Consider the following 18,003-nt stretch of genomic DNA (forward strand, 5'->3'; position numbering starts at 1 on the left):
TCTCACTGAATTAATTTACTTGAGAGTTGATTCCTCAATTAAAAATTTTGCAATTTATCTCCCATAACTTTATTCTATTTAAAATTGGATTATTATGTTAAATTTTATAGGATCGCCTTAATTAATATTTAAAAATCACTAATTGTCCTTCTACTATTGGAATTTAGTCGATTTGAACCCTTTATAAATAATTTGGTCATATTAAACTTTGTACTTTCAATTTTTAGTTACTTTAAAAATTAAGTGAGACTTGCGCACAAAATAATGTAAAGTTTTTTTTTTAAAATTATTTTTTTAATATTTCGAATTTTTTTAATATATTAATATTTAAAATATTTTTCAAAAATATTATTTTAATATATTTCTAAAAAAAAAATATATTTTAAACCATGTTCACTCCTTTCCAACACAAGAATTTACCAAAAGCCCAATTGTACACTGCCATAGATAGGCTCGTAAAACAGACAGCGACCGCAAAACCACCCAAAATGATGTAGTCTATCTAAATTCTAAAGTTCTTAAAACACAACACCACTCTTTCCCTTTCCCTTTCCCTTTCCCTTCTCACAGATCACAGACATAGTCCAAACTCCAAAACCCTGCAATTAAGATGGGAGTAGCCAACAACATCACAGCCGTCCTAAACTTCATAGCCTTTCTCTGCTCAATCCCTATAATAGCCGCTGGCATTTGGCTAGCCTCCAAACCAGAGAATGAATGCATCCACCTTTTCCGGTGGCCTGTAGTTCTCCTTGGATTCCTTATCCTCTTGGTCTCACTTGCTGGTTTTGTGGGTGCCTACTGGTATAAGGAAACACTTTTAGCATTCTATCTCTGCTGCATGGCCATTCTCATAGGACTTCTCTTGATCCTTCTGGTCTTCGCCTTTGTGGTCACGCGCGCCGATGGTGGCTATGATGTGCCTGGGAGGGGTTATAGAGAGTATAGGCTTCAAGGATTCTCTGCTTGGTTGAGGAATCATGTCGTTTATTCCAAGAATTGGGACAAGATTAGGCCTTGTCTTGCTGAGACTGATGTTTGTTCCAAGATGACTCAAAATTATATCACTGCTGACCAATTCTTCATGGCTCACATCTCTCCTCTCCAGGTAAATATCAACAACCATCTTTCTAATTTCTTCTATAATTTTCATTTTTATACAAGTTCATGTATTTCCCTATGAATTGGTTTAGATCATGATGCTTGGGTATTAATTTTAATTTTCTATTCTCCGCTTAAGAGCTTATAACCATAAAACTGTCAAATTTTGTCAAGAACAAAACTTTTCTACTGCATAATCTGGCGTCACAAATATTGCTGCCGCTAAAACTTGGGAATATCTGACACCATTAATTCACCGACTAATTTTTATTTTTTTTAACTTGTGTTTGGTAATGATGTGTATGGATGTGTATTTGTAATAGTGTTTTTTAAGTCATTGATTCTTTTTGTGTTTTTCTACTGAAGATACAGTCATTATTGAAAGCCCTTTAAAAAGCTTCATTTATGATTCAGGGCATATTTTGTGTTTCAAAATTAATTTTTAAGAAAATTGAATTTTTTTTATATTAATATTTTTTTATATTTTTAAATTACTTTGATGTATTAATATTAAAAATAATTTTTTAAAAATAAAAAAATATTATTTTAATATATTTTTAAATAAAAAATATTTTAAAACATAACAACAATTATATTCATAATCACTGCCGCATGTCAGGGAACAGTCATGTATTTGCCTGGAAATTGCTGGGAGAGGTCATGACTGTGTGGATTAATTGGAAGCTGTTTCGAACCAGATCCTATATATATATATATATATATATATATATATATATATTACAGTACATGTATACAATATGGGAGTTCTTTGGTATTCTAACATAATAAAAAAAATTAATAAAATAATACGGTATAAAAAATATTTAGAAAAATAACATGGTTTAAAGAATTGTAAATGAGACCCGTGATTTTTTGGTCATAATTTTTATATACATGAATCTTTTAAATTATAAAATTGCTCGATATAATATTCAATAAAAAGATAGAAAAGAGAAGTAAAAGGGAATAAAGAAATTTTAGAGACACACTAAAATTTTGATAATGATATTACTAGTACTGTTAAGAAGATTTTAACAAGACAAATTCAACAATACCAGAAAAGATCACCAATGGTTATCAGAGTGGATTACACGAGCGGTCCAAAGTCAAGTGAGTCTTGATATTTTTGGACGGATTATGTGACTCATTATATTTACTGTTTGTGATTTTTTTTATGTTGTTGGATTTATCTTGTCAAAATATTTTCAACTACATTAATAATATTATTATCGGAATTTCGAAGTATTTTTAGAGTTATTTTATTTTTTTATTTTTCTCTCCAAACGCTTCACAAAATACTAAATACAAGAAGGGGAGAGAGAAAATAACACCGTTGATTTATACCGCATGCCATGGATCGGTCATGTATTTGCCTGGGGATTGCTGGAAGAGGACACGACTTTGTGGACGAATTGGAAGCTGTTTCGAACCAGATCCACTTTTCCCTATGAAAAAAATAATAATACAATACGGTAGGAACCATCTACTATTTATTATTATTATTATTTGAAACGTTTCGATGTGGACTTTGATAGTTTTTTTAATTTTGTCAAATCTCAATCATGATCAGCTTGATCATTCGATAATGTATTATCGTTAGGAGAAATTAGATAGAGTCATGTCATGGCGCGTGGGGACACTTTTTGATACTCTCATAATTGAAAAATGGCTGCCACAGTGAGCCCAGGAGGGGAGGGGGGGTTTGTGCAAATAGGTCAGTTCCAAGTGGCTAACTCAATTATTAAGGAGAGGGATCATGGAATTCAGACCAAATTAAAGCAATCAATCTTACATTAATGAACCCACGTAGCTTTGTCTTCATTGGATAGAGTAGAAAGGAACGCAGGGTATGGCTGCCAGCTTTGAAATTGTTTGGTGTGGTGCTGTGCCGTGCTTCCCTTTTGTCTCCCTTTTAATTTGTAGCAAATCATGATTTTTGTTTCTGAAATTACTGCATGTTACAGTCAGGGTGCTGTAAGCCGCCAACAGTTTGTGGCTACAATTATGTGAACCCTACGCTGTGGTTAAACCCAGTGAACCCAGCGGCGGACCCAGACTGCTACTTGTGGAACAATGACCAGAACCAGCTGTGCTACAATTGCAACGCTTGCAAGGCTGGATTGCTGGGGAACCTGAGGAGAGAATGGAGGAAGACCAACGTAATCCTCATCGTGGCGGTGGTGGTGCTCATTTGGGTCTATGTCATTGCCTGCAGTGCTTTCAAAAATGCCCAAACTGAAGACCTTTTCCGGCGATACAAACAAGGTTGGGTTTGATCTTGGAGCCACACTCACCCTACTTTTCAGATGCTGGTTCTTGACCCTTTTTTTTTTTTCTCCACTTCTTTTTTATCCATCCAGTGATGAAAATGTATCGTTGTCTTCTGTATATATTCCTTTGTGCTTTACTCATCTACAAGGTAGGTGTGGTGGTATGGACCAAAGACACGTTTACCTTTATATAATTTTGCCAGTGATAGCAGGTAGCATCTCAATTATTCAGCTTTCTTGAGAATCAGATTCTTCTTCTATCTTTACGGAATGTTTTGGAACTCTCTGAATCGAATAACGCACTGAATTGAATTTAATTAATTAATAAGTTTTAATTAATCTCATGTTTGTAACTATAGTTTAGTATTGTATAAGACCAAATTAGAGGCTAACCTTTTCTAATTTACTGCATTAAAAATAAAAAAAATTAATGTTAAAACTAGTTATTTATAAAATAACCATCTACCTATCTTTTTAGTTTTTATAAAATAATCATCTACTTAACAATCTACTTAACAATCATCCAAGGCATAAAGCATCTATAATCTTAGTGAGTATAACAAATAAGCTTTGAGGTTTGAAGATCATTATATTTAAGGTATTAGTTGTCCTAACTATATTTGTTGTAAGGTTAAAACAATATACTTTCAGGATACATCAAAGTCTTAAATTTATAAACAACTTCTGTAAGTTTATTAAAATGTTCTATTTTGTTTTTGATAAACATAAACAAATAGTTTGAAGAGAAAAATAAGGGAAAGAAGATGATTGTTTCTAATTAATTTTTGTCAACATCAAACTGGTATTTATAAACAAAATAACATCATTTCAAACTAATATTTATAAAGTTTAGAGGCACACCTCTTCAGACTAATATGTCTATAGAGTTTAAAAGGCAACTCTTCATTCAAATTGTTTGAACAACTTGGCAGGAGGTATCATGCATAATTATTAGATTAATTAATTTTAAAAATAAAAATAAAAATAATTTATGTTGCATAATGCGCCATATATATATATCAACTTTAGCTTTCCCTTCAAATCTTCCCTCCAACATCCAAATTTATTGATTTGGTATCCCTCACATCATAAGGTACAACAAAACCTCTTACTTTTTCAATGCAGGATAAAGCTCTCTTTAACTACCTAATATATAAGCTATATTTTAACAACAATCTCCCACTTAGCTTGTAATATTATGTGGTACCATGTTTCATACATTAAAAAAAAAAGTATCTTTAGATTTAAACATCTTCTTAGTGTATGCATTTCAAAACTCCAAAGAAATCATGATGGCAAAAATCATAAGGATCTGCTAGATTAATGTAAGATCTGACATACACAATGGTAATTACCCATCAGAAATTAATTGCCTTATATATTCATGTCTCAAGCTAATATGTCTAGATTTTTCATTGTAAATTTTACTAAATGTCTTAGACATAGTTGCTTGACTACCATAGTGTGAGAAGATAGATGACATCAGTTGTTGGCCATAACTTAATATCCAATAACATATTTCTCAATCATTTTGTCTCCTTACTAGCGGCTTATACTTTATAACAACCCTGTAACAAGAAACTTCATTAGTCATTTTTAGAAGTAATAAGCATAAAGAAATGTGTGTTGCAAAAGTTATGTACAAATGATTGTAATGACATTTTCTTTTTAATAATCTTCTCAAGAAATTTTAGATTAAGATAAAATATCATTACCATTTTCATATAAAGTTTAAATTCAAGATGGAGAGGATGAGTAGATGCTTTTTCTCAAAATTTTCCTTTATGTTTACTAGTAGATGTCAAGAACATATGAAGAGATTTACTTGGAAAGTTGCAAGATCATTGCCTTAAAACAAGAGAGAGAGAGAGAAAGAGAGAGAGAGAGAGAGAGAGAGAGAGAGAGAGAGAGAGAGAGAGAGAGATGATTACGTGTTTTGATGAACAAACCATTAAATCAACTTATAAAAAAGTTGTTTTATGTCAAGCATTATGATACGTTCCTGTATTCTCTCTTAAGATGACATGTTAATGTTATGAAAAAAATTGACTCTTTAGACCACAATTTCACTTTCTATTTCAGTTAAGCCACATCATTTTCATATGTTTTTCATACAAGTATATCTAATTGTACACTTAAACAGATGTATAATCCTATACAAAGCAACCTAATTTTCTAACCTAAAATTACTCACAATAACAGTTTGAATAGAGATACGTACCTTATTGGTCAATCTTCATTCATGAACGCCTATTTTTTTGGTTAACCAAATCAAGATGTGAGTGTGTGAGTGAAAAAGACAACAATTTTTCTTTTTTTAAAAATATTCTTTTTTCAACTTCTTTTCTTTTATCTGAGATATGCTAGCAAGATATGAGCATATCTTGAAAGTTAAACTTTATGTCAGGGCCTAGATAAAAAAAGATTTTCACTCTTAACATAAGATTCAATGAACTCTATCATTTTCATTATGAATTGCTCATCTATTTCCATAGTGAGCAATTGATTTTTTCTTTAAGGAATTGAAGAGTAGAATAGATCCATACTGAAGAGTTCGTCTATCTCTATAATGATGTGAACACTTCACTTTTTTTAAGGATTTTTCAGGAGGATTGCCTTAACAACTTGGGTACTAGATTTAACTAGCTTTAATCAATTCAACGTGCATTACCCCCTTAATTGTTAGCATACCTGCATTTAAAATAATTTTACCTTGGCTAACAGTTTATTAAACAACTTGAATTCCTCATAGTGCTTAAGATAATACTCTTATTTGGTCTTCTAAAAGAATATATTTCAAAAGTGAAGATCATACCAAATAAGATTTTCCTTGATCCCAATAAAATGAAATTTATGAAATTTAAAGGTATAGATTAGGTATACTTATAAGGTTTGCTTTCATGATTCAGTGTTAGCAACTAGTTATATGTGTGAAAAACATATAAAAACAAAACTTTGTACATATGTTTTTTTTATAATTTATAAATTTTATATCTTTTAAGAATTAAGTTATGTCACATACACCAATGACTTTCCTAAGAAATTCAAATCTCAGGCCATCTAGAGATTTCTTGAATAAGTTAGCCAATTGATGTTCGATGTTCAAATGTTCTAATGACATAATCTTTGATTCAACCAAGTTTATAATAAAATGATGTCTTATATCTATATGTTTGGTTCTTGAATGTTATATAGGATTTTTAGATATGCTAATTGTGCTGGAATTACCACAATAAATAGTTATAATATCTTAAGAGAAACGATAATCCTCTTGTAACTTCTTCACCCAAAGAAGTTGTGTGCAATAATTGCCTAGTGCAATATACTCGACTTCTATAGTGGACAATGAGATCGAATTTTATTTCTCACTAATCCATGATACAAGTTGCCACCAACATAAAAACACCCTCCAACAATGCTTTTTCTATCGTCAACATGATCTGTCAAATCAGCATCTGAATAGCCAACTAAACTCAAGTTTGAGTCTTTTGAATACCATACACCATAATCAATTATAAGACTAAGTTGGCTATTAGATTAATGAGAAATGGTTACAAAATACCGAGTTGAAAAGGAACTTTTAGCTAATAGGAAAACAAGGAAGATGTTATATAGGTGGAAGGAAAATGGCCAAGAAAGAATTACCCTTACCTTGATGGCAATGTTTTTTTTATATAGGAAAAATGGTGTAAAGGGTCTAGATCCATGATGGATGAGAAAGAAAAAAGTTTGGGGAAGATAAGCCAACACATTCTAATGTGAACCTCGTGGATATAAAGACATAGAAATCCATCGTCAAGAAAGACACTTCCCAAGAAAGCTAAAATCAGGTTTGGAATTGAGCTTAACACAATTATAACGTGTACTGAGACACCAAGACTATAAGTAACTAAACTCTCACCCAATATAAGACACAAGAAACTTGGTTAATTCTTTAATAAGTCAGAGTAATTCAATAAAGAACAAAAAAGTATGAGCAAAACTCCATACATGAAATAATTATTGCTAAAATCAAATCCTATAAAAAAATCTAAATACAAGCTAAATAACCCCATTTATAATAGGTAAAAATATATTAACAATGCTGAAAAAGTAATAAAAGAGTTCTCAATAAAAAAGGAAAATGAATCTTAAATCATCAAGGAAACTAATACAATTCATATACTTTCTGGACCTTATAGAAAGGCTTTCTTGATCACTCATTTCCCTAGAATGTTACCAAATATAGAACAAGACCTCTTAAAATGGTTGGAAAAATTTCATCCTTATCCAATGGCTGGATAAAAAAGTATGCTTGTTAGAGTAAAACTATGCATTAGAAAAAATAAGCCTAAAATTGCCTCTAATGCCAAAATTAATCAGCCCACCATTATGAAATAATTAGGTCTATATTATAGATGGATTAAACCCATCTTGCACATAGATTAGATTGACTAAGGTCTAATCATCACTTGTTGAACTTGTAACCTTATTGAAATTCATCTAGGACCAAATACTCTGAATAAGCCAATTGAATGCATTTTTAGACTTATTTGCCTTTGATCTTGTAATTGGCGCAGTTGGGGCTTGTGCTGGATCTTTTGGTGTAGTCTTGATCATATCATCTCCTCTCTCCTCAAAAGAATTCATCCATGAATTGCCACATGCATCAAACAAAGAGAGATTAGAAATATTGAATGTAGAATTAACATTATACTCACTTGGTAGATCCATTTTATAGACATTATCATTAATTATTTCAAAGATTTGAAATGGTCTATCTCCTCTCGACTTAGAACTTCTTTGTATAGGAAACCTCTCTTTTTGTATATGTACCCAAACCCAATCATCTTGTTAAAAAAATAACCATCTTTCCACCTTTTATTCACTTTGAATATAAATTGCTCATTCTTTTTTATATTTGTCACCTCACATTTTAAATAGCCTTTACTACATGTGCTTTTCTATTGCCATCAAGACTAACCTTTTCATCAATAGGTATAGGAAACAAATTCAAAGGAGTTAAATGATTAAAGCCATATACAATTTCAAAAGGAGAATAATCAGTAGTAGAATGCACTCCTATTATAGGCAAATTCAATAAATGACAAACAATCTTTCTAATTTCTTAAATTCTTTTGAATGATAGTTCTTAACAATATAGTTAAAGTCTTATTAACTACTTTAGTTTGATCATCTGTTTTTGGATGACAAGTAGAAGAAAATAAAAATTTGTTTTTAATTTCCCCCACAAAACCTTTCAAAAATAGCTAAGAAATTTAACATTACAGTCAGATACAATACTCTTAGGTATCATATAGAGCTGAACTATCTCTCTAAAGAATAAATCTTTATGTTAGTAGCATCATCAGTTTTATGAGAAGATATAAAATGTGTTATCTTAAAAAACTTATCCACAACTACAAAAATAGAATCTCTACCCCTTTTTTACCTATGTAAACCTACCATAAAATTCATAAGTATATCATCTTAAGGTTCTTTAGGTATCGATAAAGAAGTATATAAATCATGAGGTAAGACTTTAGACTTAGTTTGTCTATATGATATGAATTTATCACAAATTATTTGCACATTTCTTTTCATTTTAGACCAATAAAAAAGCTCATACAAAACATTAAAATTTTAGTAACCCCAAAACATCTCATTAATCTCCCCATGCTCCTTCATAACCATAATTGTTTTATTTGGACATTATGAAACTATATGTCCACTCCCTAAATACCTGAAACACTTAAATATCATGGTTGTGAAGCCTTATATGGTTCTGTTTGGTTGCCCAAGATATTCGACTTTGATATGGTAGCCTTTTTTCTCCTATACTTCAGCCTCCAAGATGAAAAGGAACTTGAATTACTTTTTTTAACATGTAATGACCTTTCTCTTCAACTGCCTCTCTATCTTGGTGGCCATATAAACCATATCTTCAAGCTGAACATAGTGTTGTAACTGAACCACATTAATTATCTTTTTATTCAATCCATTCAATAACTTTGCCATTATAGTTTTTCTATCTTTCACAACATTAGCTCTAATCATGGTAATTTCCATCTCCTTATGGCAATCCTTCACACTCCTAGAACCCTGAGACAAACTTTGTATTCTTTGATAGTATCCTATAATAATAACCAGGAACAAACCTTTTTCTCATGACTATTTTCATCTCATCCCAAGTCTTTATGAGTCTTTCTTTATTCCTCCTCTTTTCCAAGATAAGTTGATCCCATCAAATAATAACATTGTTAGTAAACTCAATAACAAGTTTTACTCTCTTTACCTTAAATTAATGGTGGAAAAAAAAATCAACTCCACTTTCTTTTCCTGCTCCAAATAAGCTTTTGGGTTGTTTTTGCTTTGAGAAGCTGAATTTTTTAATCTTAATATTGCCCAAATATCTATCTAAACCATCCTGAAATCCATCCTCTTTATCTACCCTTCTGAAATCCATCATTTTTGCTTTGGTTTCTATGTGGTTGAAACTTACCACCACAATTATCATCAAAATCTTTGGCCTTCTCATATGTATTTTCGGTTATAGATTCTTTCAGAGGTGAATTAGCTCATCTTGTAGACCTTCCTTCCAAACCCCTATGGTTTAACCTATCTTGAAGACTAGCCACTTTAGTTCTCAAACTAGCCATCCCATTCTTTACTTCGGCAAACCTTTTATTCATCAACTCCAATTGTTGTTGTATGTCCAAATAACCTTATTCGATATTATTTTTATCTTTTGATGGTGATGGTCCACTCTTAGTTGACATCATCAAGAGCTAAAAATTAAGTTAATAGCAATATATATATCCTCACACACTCCCTCATGTGTTTACACTCAATAGATGTCACTTATCTTGTGTTTCATATAAATATTCAGCTTTTCACTCTAATATGCCCACTTTCACCTTTTACTACTCAATTCTCAAGATTACAGTTCCTTAAGGAACTAGTTCACAACAAATAAAAAATTAATATCTTAATGGCCTAATCAAATAATGTAAAGACTCAAGAAGAAATACAGATTGAAAACTATGAATACAAAACTACAAATAGGAAAACACGAGTATCAATATGAATTCAAGTGAAATATGAATGATTAAAGACACAAAATAAAAGGCCATGAAGACTAAGAAACTAATGAAATAAGATTCAAATGACTCAAATAACAACAACACCTTTATTTATATATATATATATATATATGGTTACTGGAAAAAAAATGATGCAAAAACTACCGTCAAGATTTATCTTCAAGAAATCCCAATAATCAATATTTTTTTTAATTTAAAGCAAAAGTAGTTGAATTTAAGATCACAAATAATTTCTTTCTTCTTCATTTTTTTTTACTTGATGTCGTAACTAGTTTTTTTAGAGAAAATAAATAACTTAACAACATTGAAGTGCACAAAAACTTGATGATAAAAGGCATATAACTTAATTTAGAGCCTTACTCGGATATAAATTGATGTGAACATGTGGATCTAAAGACCAAAAACTTATAAATAAGTAAGAAATTTCCTAATAAAGTGAAGATTTGATTTAGAATTGAGTTTGACATAATGATAAATTGTATTAAGACACCAAGACTATAAGAAATTGAACTCCTACCTAACATCTATAAAGAAACACAAATAAAAAGTATAGAAGATGCTATAAAGCTTGGTTAATTTTTAAATAAATCAGAGTAGTTTAATGAAGAACCAAAAAGTATGAGCAAAATCTTACACACGTAATAATTATTGCTGAAATCAAAGCATGTAAAAAAAAAACTTAAATACAAACTAAATAACTCTATTTATAATAGGTAAAAACTTCTTAAACAATACTAGAAAAATAATAAAATATCTCTAAATAAAAAAGAAAGAAGAATATTAAATTAATTAGGAAACTAATACAATTCTTGCACAATAGTTTTGGACCTTATCACAAGGCCTTTTCAATATTCAATTGCCCTTAAATTTCAATCCAATATAAAACAATACCTCTAGAAACTTCAAGTAAAATTTCAACTTAATTCAATGGTCAAATAAAAAAATCATGTTTGTTAGAGTAAAATTGTATATTAAAAAAAAAAAGCACAAAACCACCTTCAATGCTTAAATTAATTAGGCCACTACTGAAAAATAAATAAATCAAGTTACTCTTATATATAGTTTAAATTGACTAAAATTTAATTATTACTTGTTAAAATTATAGTCCCGTTAAAATTTATCTTGATATAAATATTTTAAATAATTTCATTGAATATATCTTTGAGTATTTTACTTTTAATCTTGGGATTTGCACAATTAAAATCTAGAATGGATATTTTAGTGCAGTTCTTATCGTATCAAACTCTTTCTCATTTGCTTTCTTTTGGACAAGACCATTGAATGTTCAGGAAGGTAAAGACTTAAGGGTAGGTGGATGGCTAGGACGAGGGCAACTAAAGGAAATGCTACGTGGACAATAGATAGGCATTAAGCAATCAGGAAAGGGCGCGTGGCAAGGGGAATGAAAAACACTGTCGTATTAGGGGAGACTAAAGTCCAATTCCATTGTAGTATGTATCTTTTCTAATTCAAACCCAATCTAATTGAATTTAAAATCTATGCATTTTACTGCTATTTAAGAAATAACGAGAGATATTTTTCTTCATGAATTTTTTTATTATTATTAACATGAATGTCCGGACCAACTTGCGTGCATCTTGACTAATTCCACGGGCCCTGAAGTTAACGACAATGTAAGCTTCTAATGACCATTATATTAACAACTACAGGGCTCAAATCTAATATCACAGGAAGAAGTAAATCTCTTGATCCTAATCTCTTACCACTGCACCACCTACTAGATAATTTCATAAAAAAACTATTCTTAACTATCTAGTTGGTTTTGAGAGGCTCCTACTACCTCGAATTGGCCTAGAAAAAATTCAATTTTATTCAATTGAGTCTTTAGTTTTAGCTGATTGAGTTCTTTTTTATTTGTAATTCAATCCTTAAATTCAATAAATTTTTATTATCATCTTCAATTCAATTTGAGGTATAATTCACAATGGCACCTCAAATACAAATAGTTCCCAGTTCTTTATCATCACAGCGGTCACTCCATGGGTAAAGAGAGAGCTAATTATAATTGCTACTTTCAATTATTTGTCCAAATACGATGTTGGGACACGTCAATTTTTTTAATGTTTCGAGCATATAATATAATATAAAAAAGGAAAAAAAAAATTCAAACCAAAGAAAACAAATGTTAGAAAACCTAAGCTCACATCTTATATTTGCACTTGCAGGAAAGTGCCTGTCGTCTTTGATTGCTAGGTTGTTCCCCACTGTTAAATACTATACGTTATATTTGTACCAAATGAAATTGCCATTGACTATAACATTAGAGAACCCACATGCCTTCCTCCCATTTTTTTGGGATATTGGAGACCATAAAATTTGATCATCATCAACCTCTCCAATGTGTCTCACGCTGTAGATGCCTTTCTAGAGTAAACAACGTACATGGGATCTGAGCGTCCAGGATTTGGAGATATATCCACAGCCTGCAAAACGAACTCTTCAGTCAGAGAATCCTTCGTCACCGGATCGCCCTCAATGCGAAGGTTCCACTTGCACCCGTTTGCGTGGGCATGATTTGCAGCTCATGATTGACGCAATTCAAACATTGAGATCGCAGGCCATTGAATTACAAGCAATATCTTCTAGAACTCAAGGATGATAATACATAAAAGCAACAGGTTAAAATGTAACATCGTATACTAAATGGCACTCAAATCACATTCAACCAGAGATGAAGCACTTACAGAAAATGAAGCAAGAATCAACACCAATGAAAATATTTTGCCATTAGACACTTATCGCTTTTTAGTGGAAACAACCACAAAATCTCAAATCAATTGGCAAATATAGAAATATAAAAGAATAAGCATAATTAATCACACGAGCACACACGAAATTTACATGGTTCCGCAACTTAAGCCTACTTTATGGGCGAGACGACGAAAGAAATTCATTATGAGAAAGTAAAAGATTACAAGGTGTCACATAAAATTAATCTTTCATCCAAAATTCTAAAGTAATCCAAAACTCCCTTTTTTTCTCTCCTATCTCTCTAGCCATCAAAGTGTAGAGAATATATACACTCACAAATAAAATTTACCCTAAAAAATGACAACTTTAGTATGGACTAGGTATATGTGTATTTCTTCTCTCTCTTAGAACCACAATTTAAAACAAACCCAACACATCAGCTGTCATTAGCAAAGACACGATGCAAGGAATACAGAATTACCTGAGGTGGTTCAAAGCCTCCAGAATAATGGAAATAAGACCCAACAATCATTACATGATCAGCATCACCGGTTGATGTCCATATAGAGATTGCTTTTGTCCAAAAGCAACGATTAGAGAAGCTGATACGAATGTAATCAATAAAATGTTACAATTTGTTTTTCTTAATATTGTAAAGTTCAGAAATGCTTGAATAAAGAGAAAAGATGGATGATTGATGAAACAAAAATACTGATCTCTAGCAACTAAACTGGCAAGGGATGCCTGAGGAGGAGGTGAAGTAGTTCAATATGCACCAATATTATTTTTTCCTTTTCGTTTTTTGTTTCTACTGTTGCAGGGCTATTTAGCTGAATCACAGCCTCTTTATCTTCACATGTGTGATGTGTCCACATCTCCACATCACTCCGATCTTGATGTTGCAAGTTAAGTAGAATGGTTTGCTTTGTACCTTTAGTATCTCATTACAGTGAAATGGCGCACCACAGGGGAGATTAGGCAAAGAGACAAACCAAAACAATTTAAGGGAATTCATTCAATTGACATTTATCTGGAATTCTGTTACAAAATACAACCAAGTTTAGATGACCACAACAAAAATATTTCTGCTGATCTCTTTTAAAAGGTCAAGGAACTGCAGCACGGAAATGGCATACATTTACTGAATGAATTGAGGAAATCCGAGGACTGTAAAAATAAAAACACAATAATAATATCACCTCATTATAGCTAGTCCACCTGGCTTAAGTACTCGGCACATCTCCTTGAAAACATCAATAGGTTTAGCTAGGTAATCAACACTGACCTGTGAAATTTTTCAGAAAGAGGAAAAGGGGGATTGCTTCTATCAGACCAAAATTTAAAAGAATAATCCAAACAATTCCTCTTAAGAAATTTGACAACGGAATATGATAAAAAAAAATTCGCTATCTCTGAGGTCATAGTGGCTGAGGATTTTCTTAGGAAACACAGATGTAAGACACCATAACCTTAAGCACACAAAAGAAAAAATTGTCCTTAATTAAAATGATGTATTGCCATCTAAGAGTCAGGCTTAAGTTTTTTCTTGAAATGGAGAAGAGAAAACTTATTGCTAAACGAAGCTGCAACATTCTGCATCTGAGATAATATATTAAACACAAAATGTATCAAATCTTAAGTTGATCCAACAAATTCATAATACTAATAGGGAGGCCACATGCCATTAAGAAAGTGACAACAATAAATCTTTGTTAATAAAATATAATACTTCAAAAATCATTGTTAACTCCAGGCATTTAAATACTCAAATGGCAATTTGTAAGAATATATTTTGAGAAAACATAAACCAGTCAAATAGAGCACAGCCAAAATGGTCAAGAGATGTGGATAATACACTTACTGCATTAGTTATGACATCAAAGGAATTATCTTCAAATGGGAGTTTAGGGTTCAAATTTAAATCTTGCACAGCATATTCAGTCAGAACCTACAAAGAAAATAACTTGATGAATGTATTATTGTCATCATTGATAGAAAGATCATAACAGCGTATACAAAACAATTAGCTTAGAACTACCAAGGTCACGAAAGTAAATACGATACATCCAAGTTGAAACTTAACGTATCTAGCACAAGAAATAACGATACATATGTTGAAATAGATTTTGCTATACAATTAGTTGCATACCCTTGTCATCTTTTGAGATTCGGCTAAGGCTTTGATTATCTTATTTTTACAAATTATGATAACTCATCAAGGGGTTATTTGGCTTCCAGTGACATCATCAAAATGGTTCTCAATAAAGCACTAAGATTCGCATGCTAAAATAAAAATGTAAACCCTTCAAGGGATGGTAAGATAATATGTACATCATTTTTAAAATCCTAGCTGACCAGTTGCTATTGTGTAAGATGATTACTAATCATGAATTCTACATAAAATATTCCAGTGGCAGACATCAGCAACTAATTTCAGTAGCTTGAAAAGAATATATGAATGACAAAATAAAAAAATGCATGACATAAATAACTAGAAATGATATCGAGAATAAGTAGATTCTGACTGGATTCCGTTTGAGCTCTTCTTCATTCATGCCTAATCCAACTATAGAATATTGCTTGTATCCTTTTGGGAAATGGCTGACCTACATATAAAACCAGGAATAGTTTGTTAACTTAAATATTGAAGACATAATGAGGCTGAAAATAAATGTTAGAAGAATCTTACCCAACTGCTACACATGTCCAAGATGCAGACCCCTGGAGTGTTGCTGGGAGGGAAAACCTTTGAATAGTACTTAGTCAGTGCAGCAATGGCTGGATCATCAATGTGTGTCACAAATCTTGGAGCATCATAGAACAATGAATCTGGAGACCTGCGAATAACAATTTTGAGTTTTGAAGGTATATAATAGTGAATTCAGTCTAATGTCAAATGTAGGGCGATTGAAATCCAAATTGATTAATTTACTAGTTCAAAATAAAGATGCTAACTCAAAAACCAAAGTGAAAGCAGTGCTGAATTCAATGTGTTACCCCCATTACGTGGAAATCTATATTCTATTCTATTTCAAGGAAGTTTTCAGAATACAAAGCCAAGGAAAGATGGACTTGGTGTTAAGGATGAGCCAATTGTGTACCCATATAATGTGTTTGAGATATATTGCACCTCAGGATCAGTTCTAGGGCTCCAGTATAAAAGACCAAACAGATATCAAGTGATAATTCTTTTAAATTTTCTTCTATACCATATAATGTCTAGGTGCATCAACTTTCAGCATGTGATCATGGACATGAAGCAGTTCCAAGGAAAAAACAGCTGAAGAAATGGATGAAAACAAGAACTGAAATAGGTATTTAATGCAAGCAATTAAATACAAGAGATTTTACTCATCAAAGCGCTGGAAATCCTCCTCCTTGAATGGAAACTGCTGTGGCCAATCCACATTCTTCAATACCTATGAAACACGAATAGAAAAAAATTGAAAGATCCAGTATTAAAAGGAAGAACAATGTAAAGCAAGAAGTGACACTAGTCACATAGACATCTGTGGCTCTGGCAGGGCCTCCAGATCTCTTTAAAGATAACAGAAGTTCGAAATCAATCACAAGCCAAATAATGAGGCTACTTGGACTCAATCAAACGAGTTGAGTTGTTTTTGCAAGATAGGAATTGTTTCTTGATTTCCCATTTTGTTAATTAAATATCAATTAGCTTCTATAAAATATGTGCCAAAGCAGCTTCACATTCCAAATTGCCACTCCATCATTTTCCAGAGAACAAAAAATTGATTTTGCAGCTAAAGAAGAACTACGTAAGGAGCAAGATGGACTCCATCATTCTTGCATGAACCACGTGACCATCAAATCACAAGAGGCAAAAGTAGATTTCCTTATACCCAAACTACGATAGAAGTGGCTGTTAATACTAAGGTAATCATACACTATGCAATAACTACATGGTGAATCTGTTTACTTGGGCATTTAAAAAAAAAAGCAAAAGCAAAGGAATCCAGAACCTAAGAAACTTGATCGGAAAAAAAAAAGTAAAACAATAACTCGAGATGCTTAAACCCAAGTAGAATTTTGATTGCATTACAAGAATTTGAAGTTATCTCACCAAAAGAATAACAAAACTACAATCTAGGATTCAAGAAATTCCAGAAACCAAATTCAGCAATCGAGTAGTAAACGAGTACAAAACAGCAGCTAGCAAAGATAGAAAATTCACCTCTTCAATGACAACCTCTTGCTTTGCAAGGGCAATGAGATGTTTGCTTCTGGCTCTACCAGCCATACTCATAAACTGCGACCAAAAGGAGGCTCCAAGTCCTAACACCAACCTACGAGGTGCTTTAAATCCAATGTTCCACTTCCTCTGTGATTCTGAAACAGAATTAGCAGAACGCGTGTGAATTGTGGGGAGACGACATGGATAAAGACTAGCTAAAACTGGTAGCCTTTGTTGTGGATGTGGAAGTACAAGAAGATTAACCATCCTCGACATTTTCTTGGAAACATCGCAGATGTTATATATCTTGAGCTTAATTATATGTAGGGAATTGCTTTAGGATAACTTGATAACGTGTATTCCTTGCTACCCTACGATGGCTTCAGGCTATGGCTCTAGCTCTGTGGCTTTTTTTTTTCCTTTCCTCGAAATAAAAGGAAAATCCGTGTTTGACAAACAGCTAATACTAGATAGTACCTGCTGTACACTCAAGCCGGTCATTTTTTTTATATATAAAAAATAAAAACTAAAACGAGGCAAGCGTTAAAAAAAATAAAATAAATTGAAAGACTCTACTTCACTCAGCTCAACTAATTTAAAAAATATAAATAAATAAATAAATATAACAGCAATAAACAAGCTGATA

General features: G+C 31.8%; 2 protein-coding genes across 3 annotated transcripts; one reads left to right on the forward strand and one right to left on the reverse strand.

Annotated features, from left to right (window-relative positions):
• The first annotated feature begins 465 nt into the window (after nucleotides 1–465).
• Nucleotides 466–3,602, forward strand: LOC7497618 (tetraspanin-2). Its single transcript, XM_002308259.4, has 2 exons — nucleotides 466–1,108; nucleotides 3,066–3,602. Exons 1-2 carry the CDS (start codon nucleotides 611–613, stop codon nucleotides 3,375–3,377), a joined length of 810 nt encoding a protein of 269 aa, XP_002308295.3. The 5' UTR covers nucleotides 466–610; the 3' UTR covers nucleotides 3,378–3,602.
• An 8,995-nt stretch (nucleotides 3,603–12,597) lies between these two features.
• LOC7497619 (uncharacterized) lies at nucleotides 12,598–17,797 on the reverse strand. 2 transcript variants are annotated; one of them, XM_002309186.4, is made up of 8 exons: nucleotides 17,358–17,793; nucleotides 16,517–16,584; nucleotides 15,855–16,002; nucleotides 15,691–15,771; nucleotides 15,027–15,113; nucleotides 14,365–14,450; nucleotides 13,647–13,767; nucleotides 12,598–12,897 (listed from the first exon to the last, which is right to left on the reverse strand). In XM_002309186.4, exons 1-8 carry the CDS (start codon nucleotides 17,631–17,633, stop codon nucleotides 12,820–12,822), a joined length of 945 nt encoding a protein of 314 aa, XP_002309222.4. In that variant the 5' UTR covers nucleotides 17,634–17,793; the 3' UTR covers nucleotides 12,598–12,819. The 2 variants fall into 2 exon arrangements, with proteins under 2 accessions (XP_002309222.4, XP_052310206.1); XM_052454246.1 differs by lacking the exons at nucleotides 12,598–12,897; nucleotides 13,647–13,767 and adding an exon at nucleotides 13,791–14,203 and having other exon boundaries at nucleotides 17,358–17,797.
• Nucleotides 17,798–18,003: the final 206 nt, after the last annotated feature.

This window comes from Populus trichocarpa, chromosome 6 (genome assembly GCF_000002775.5).
Source record: "Populus trichocarpa isolate Nisqually-1 chromosome 6, P.trichocarpa_v4.1, whole genome shotgun sequence".
Classification (NCBI taxonomy): Eukaryota; Viridiplantae; Streptophyta; class Magnoliopsida; order Malpighiales; family Salicaceae; genus Populus; species Populus trichocarpa.

What these genes read in the sequence shown, in the direction of transcription:
- LOC7497619 (XM_002309186.4), bottom strand. Translation starts at nt 17,633, where the DNA reads ATGTCGAGGATGGTTAATCTTCTTGTACTTCCACATCCACAACAAAGG. An exon ending in GGTGGACTAGCTATAATGAG is followed by an intron (nt 13,768 to 14,364) that starts GTGATATTATTA and finishes CATTCGTATCAG; the next exon opens with CTTCTCTAATCGTTGCTTTT. An exon ending in GAGGCTTTGAACCACCTCAG is followed by an intron (nt 12,898 to 13,646) that starts GTAATTCTGTAT and finishes TTCGTTTTGCAG; the next exon opens with GCTGTGGATATATCTCCAAA.
- LOC7497618 (XM_002308259.4), top strand. Translation starts at nt 611, where the DNA reads ATGGGAGTAGCCAACAACATCACAGCCGTCCTAAACTTCATAGCCTTT. An exon ending in CTCACATCTCTCCTCTCCAG is followed by an intron (nt 1,109 to 3,065) that starts GTAAATATCAAC and finishes TGCATGTTACAG; the next exon opens with TCAGGGTGCTGTAAGCCGCC.